General features: G+C 36.7%; 1 protein-coding gene across 1 annotated transcript in view; it reads right to left on the bottom strand.

Moving 5' to 3' along the window:
- The window catches only part of ca10a (carbonic anhydrase Xa), a 201,809-nt gene extending 197,079 nt beyond the window's left edge, over positions 1-4,730 (bottom strand). Inside the window, exons 1-2 of the mRNA XM_051124589.1 lie at positions 4,535-4,730; positions 3,719-4,123 (exon numbers count right to left, since the gene is read on the bottom strand). Coding sequence (XP_050980546.1) covers positions 3,719-3,779 — 61 coding nt within the window. The 5' untranslated portion in view covers positions 3,780-4,123; positions 4,535-4,730. The remainder of the gene's footprint in view (positions 1-3,718; positions 4,124-4,534) is intronic.
- Between the last annotated feature and the right edge of the window lie 1,270 nt (positions 4,731-6,000).

Below are 6,000 nucleotides of genomic sequence, written 5' to 3' on the forward strand. Positions count from 1 at the left end.
AAGCTGCATTTAAACTGCATTTTGGGGGCACCATTGAAGTCCACTATATAGAAAGAATTCCTGAAATGTTTTCCTCAAAAACAATTTCTTATCGACTGACGAAAGAAAGATATGAACATCTTGGATGACAAGGGGGGGGGTGAGGAAATTATCTGTACATTTTTGTTCTGGAAGTGAACTTCTCTCTTTACTTTTTCTATTTAGGGGCAATATTTGCCCCCTGGAATTGATTTCCAGTGGCATTTTCTACATTTGTGAGAGCAATTTTTAGAATCACCTTATACTAAAAACCATATGATGTCTTTAATGTAGCCAATGACTAATCAATATCTTAAACCAGAGATGTCAAACTCAATTCTTGGAGTAAAAGCAATCTGATGTAGCGTGAACAAATCTAAACGTAATTCTGTGAAAGGACACTTCTCATTCATTTTCACATTTCATTTTAAACATGACAACGATTGTGCAGGAGCATTTTTTTACCCGTGTCTTGAATTTATGGGGCATTTTTGTTCATTTTGGTGGCATTTTTGCCACAAGCCTTTGTTAAATTCCAACCCTGCTAAGAACTACAATGTACAAAATTTGTGTATGCTGCCATTTAATGAATTGTGTGTAAAAACAACTTAAATATTCACAAAAGTCTAGACGCGTTTGACTGGACTTTGACACACATTCTTCCAGTTACCTGGACGAATGCAGGTTCTTGTGTTTTCATAAGCAAAGACATCATCATGCAACAAAACATTCTGATTTTTTGGATTCTCAGTACTATTCAAACAACCCTGAACAACATAATCAAGTCTGTTTATCATAACAGTGGCACAATGTTTTGTGCGCACACCAAACTGATTGACTGGACTGAGAAATTTGGCAACAACAGTGGGCCCTTGCTGCTCTGATATGAAAACACAACTTTTGCTGTAACTTCCAAGGTTGCGCACCGCTTTTGAATATTATCTTCTGCAAAGATACTGTCTGGCTACTAAGCGACTTCCCTGGACTTTAACTGAAGGATAACAGAGGTTAATGAAGCGTTAAATTAAAGATTCCAAATGACTAAATTACATTTTATAACATAATACCAATACAATGAGGTTTAAAATAGCACTATAGAAATTAATTTTATTAAATAATGATATTGGCAGCATAATCCATTTTTAAAAAAGTTACACTGAAAATATTTTATATTACCTCAAGCATGATTTCAGAACATCTTGAGCTTCAATAACAAAGGACCACTTGATGTTGTGACAATGTCACGGACTTACTTTAATTTTTATTACATGATCTGAATTTTTTAGCTTTAGACTTTTGCACCTCACTGTATGCCCTACAATGCATCAAGATAAACCAGAAAGTTCACAAATGAATCAGTCTCAATAAGAATCTCATAATTGATCAAACTGTCATCAACTTCTAATGCAGTCCCTCTAAAAATGCAGGATTTGTGCACACTGACACAAGGAGATGCTTCTCACTTTTTGAGAATGGGGCTCATGAGGCAATCTCTGTGCTGCTGGATCCAGAGTGGCATCAAAGCAAATGTTAACTGCCATAACTAAACAAATGCTCATGCTCTGCAAATGTCAGCTAAAATCTATGATGTTCCGGTAAGAATGCCTGGAAACCAAAACGCTAAGGATGATGACACTTGTTATGGTCCAATTATGACTGTAGTGGGGACAAAATAGAATCTTTGATCTTTGTGAACATGTTGTCCTAAAAACAACAAAATCACTGAGAGCTTCCTTGTTATACCAAAGACAGAGAGATAAATTTGATCTTCAAAACAAACTAAAAAAAAACTTGATTAAACAGCAAAATGGAGTGTTTTCCATCTGTCATAAAACAATGCAATTGCTGACAAAAGACACGTCATCAAGAAAACTGCTGGGGAAAACAGAGTTGAAAATACATTAGAGGCCTCTGCTATTTGGGGAGTAATAGCAGTGGAAAATTGGAAATGTTGTGCTTGAAAATGAAACATGATTCACCATAGCTACACCAGGAAGTATCAAATTCAATGTAAAAAAATAAAATTGCAAAATTTATCCAATTTATCCAATGCACATTAATTTTTAATGCTCTTATTTTGAATGATTAATTGTGCATGTTATTCTGAAGAAAGAAAATAAAAGGCTGTCATCATAATCAATCAATTTTTTAAAAACTTGCTCTTCCTCAGAAACATCCTTTTCCGTTGACGTCACTTGGGCTGAGTGCTACGTTAACTGAATGCCAACACGCAAACCCACATTCAGTGTGGCTCTGCTTTGATATACAATGCCCACTTTTCATAATCCAATCAACTGCCAGTGGATACTACACATTACACAAGTAAAATGAGTTGTGAACAATAATTCCCGTTGACTGTAAGTGGAAGAAGAGACAAAAATGGCACTAATCTAATCAGACACAAGGGCTCTACTAAACATACGATCATCATCCTCATTACAGATGTCGTGATCATCTTCAGAGATGAAGTTTGGGATCACTATGAATGAGGAAATCATTTGATCCTTAATTAGTATTCTGAATCACATAATATAAACCCAGGCTAGTATTTTCACATCTAATAAAGTAAAAACAAACCACTCACATATACTAAATTGTGCTTACCTGTAAAAAGGTGTTTATTAAACATAAACCCACAAGTAAAAATGTATAAACAACCTAACAATTTGACTTCACATATTAGTAAAAACATGTACAACGATAGTGAACATTTACATGAAGCTACTAAACAGGGAAGCTCTCAGAGGCCATAAACAGTGGTCAAGGACGTTTACGTTGCCTGTCCCACGCATCATGAGAAACACGGATGTGTTGCGCGCTGCCATCAATGTCCAGTTCTCGCGTGGGCGACGCTGCTGGACGCGTTCCATAAACCTCTCACGAGAAGCTTTAAAGTTAAACCAGAACGGACTTGATTTGTTTAGCCATTTAATAATATTCGTGATTCTTATTTGGACAGCTTCTGGCAGTCATTCAGACTTCTGCCCACTCAGTAAGTTATTTCCGTGGCTGATCTGTTTTTTTAACACCATGATGTCTGAGAGAACAACCTATATTCGACATTACCACGATCATTCGGCTCCGCATTATATTGACTAAAGTGATAGTAGTGGTGACAGTAGTCCGGTAGAATTCGGGGTTCCACTGCGTCTACATTTGGTCTGTCCAATGATGGACACCTTTAAAATCAGTATTTCACATTAAAATTAAAAAAATAAAACAACCACCTCATAGCACATGACTGATTTAATACAATTTTATTTTTAATGTAATTCACGCATAACTTACTGTATGCCTAGCCCATTTACAACAGGATATACCCGACTGAGTTTGCTAGTATTTGATGCCAAACGGACTATCCATAAAATACAATTTTAAGCAAATATTAAGCAAAATACATTATATCTTCAATTATTCGGAAGCAATAATAATAAAAAAAGAGGAATTACCATAAAATGAAGTGGGTAGTTGTAGGCAGCAAAAATAAGTGATTTTTTTTTAATATAGGCTATAATCAAAACCTGGATTTCTACCGAATTCAGCGCCTTCGGAAATATTTTAAGTAGTCTAATAATATTATTTGAATACCTACGTAAAATATTACAGAATATGTTTTTTTTACGATTTTAACACAACTTAAGATATTAGAAAACGAATATAAAGCACTTATTGTCAAAGGAACCATGATGCACAATCTTACCTGAAGTGCAAACGATGAGATTGGCTTGAAGGATAATAAATATTTCCCAGATTAAATCCATGTTTTGTCTTCATTCCAAGTCCATTGCGCTCAGAAAACGGGGATCAGTTGCAGATGAGTCCACCCAGTCTCTTTCCCACTGGACACCTTCCACAAGATCCTCTCCAAATCACACACATAGCACATTTATCTCGATCACATAACGCCACATTTCAAACAGGCTGAAATCCAAACAAGACTATGTTCCGAATTAAAAAGAAATCTGGATTGATATCCTCAGTGCCCACACTTTACGAAATGTTTCGTTGCGTCCCACAAGCCTCCATAAAATGACTTATGCGTTCTTTCCCGTTCCAGAACCGCTTGTGTTCTGCCGCGAAGATTCTGGACTCCGCTGATCTGACCCTGCGAAAAGAGAGAGTACAACTGTGATTTGACGTGTCCTCGTAGTGGGCAAGGTCGGAGCTCTGCGCGAGAGTAACAGTTTTAACTCAGCCAGGTTTAACGGGCAAGTCACGGGACCGCGCACTTGCTGTAAGGGGGCGTGCTTCCCTCGTTCACGACATGCCGTTACACTTAACAGCGCACACGAGCACTGATTCATTTTTCCACCTGCTTTCACAAAGTGTCATTAATGAAAGGAAAGTTGTGAATATTTAACCTGTGGTGTTTAAAACACTTACGGCTGGTGACCGCTCCTGCAACAGTACAAAGTAGCCTACCTTACAAAGTTTAACGGCGAGTTATGAAATACTGCAGCGGAAACGTCAGTAAACAAACCATAATAACACTGAAGCTAAGACAGTTTGCGCTTACCTGTTAGTTTAGATATCTTGCGACAGTTCAAAAACATTAAAAACAACAAACAAATCCCAATCCGGTGGTTTATGAAAGAAACAGCTGTTCAAATTTCCTGAGTTCCACGAGGTAAAGACTGTACTCCAGCCTCCTATGCGCTGCGGGTACGCGGACCACTAAAACAGAGTGCGCGCTCCCGCTATTAATTGCGTGATCACGTTACCTAGGCACAGGTGGATGGAGCGCTGGCGCACAGCAGAGAGAGAGCGAGAGAGAGAGGGATGGGCGGAGACATTGGAAATACGTGGGTTGCCAAGAAACAAGAACCTCCGTTTTATCCAAATTGGTTGCGCGCATTTCCTAATAAGCAGTAGCTATACATGTTTTCAAAACTTTTAGATCATTACCACAACAAATGAAGGATTTCAGTGAGCGTCCATATGTACATCAATGCATGTATGTCTAGCCCTTTGATGCATGAATGATTAAATTACAAAGTAATATATTTTTCATATGCTTGATTTTACTTAATCAAGTAAAAAATCATTCCAAAACCTTGTCATGTCAAGTCGGCACAATAAAGTGAAGGTTAACAAACAAAAGGTAAGAGTGTGTGTGTATGGGACAGAGGTTTGTGGGGCTGTGTGGCGGGGGGCAGGGGTGGTGGGCTATTCATACACGTGAGCACAAATACAAACACACACACCCTCCTCCCACACACTTGAACTCAAGCATGCACACATATATCTGCACTCATACGGTATACATGTATACATGCTTACACTTTTATAAGACCTAATTAGTAAATATAGACTGTAAGCATTAAAATAAATCATAAAATCTAATGACTATGACTTTGAATATATTATGTAATAAAAAAACTACAAAGACAACAATTAAATGGAACACCAGTTGGTGGTTGGGACATGATGGTTCATATTAAATGCTTATTAAATGGCTTTCAAATATCTGTCCACTGAAGTGACCAGTGACCACTATACATCAGAGGCTAGACACATATTTTTTTAGTATTAAAGTTACTAGGACCTAAAGTTAAAATTAAGTTAGGCATTTGAAGCATAATATGGGTAATTCTACATCTAATACAAGCATACATAAACAAATGCATACTAAGTAAGATGTAAGTAAGATTTTGCATTTGAAAATTGCTAAAGCTGCAATTTAATATGATGTTTGTCATAAAGCAATAAATTTGAAATTCACATAGTCTTTTTGTGGGGGCAAAAAATTATTTCTCCAGTTTCTCTCACATAAATGATTCATTACATTAAAAGGAGGTTCAAAAATTAAGCAAGAGCATATTCAAAACTGGCAGTCAAAATTATATATAAGAGTTTTTTTTTTTTTTTTTTTTTTTTTTTTTTTTGTCTGGCACTCTGTTGGAAAACAGAGAGCTAGACAAAATATAATAATAATAATTGTGAAAATATAAAAAAGTTGGCACACCTGGGCTCCAAAAATAC

This window comes from Labeo rohita, chromosome 12, assembly GCF_022985175.1.
Source record: "Labeo rohita strain BAU-BD-2019 chromosome 12, IGBB_LRoh.1.0, whole genome shotgun sequence".
In the NCBI taxonomy this organism is placed as follows: Eukaryota; Metazoa; Chordata; class Actinopteri; order Cypriniformes; family Cyprinidae; genus Labeo; species Labeo rohita.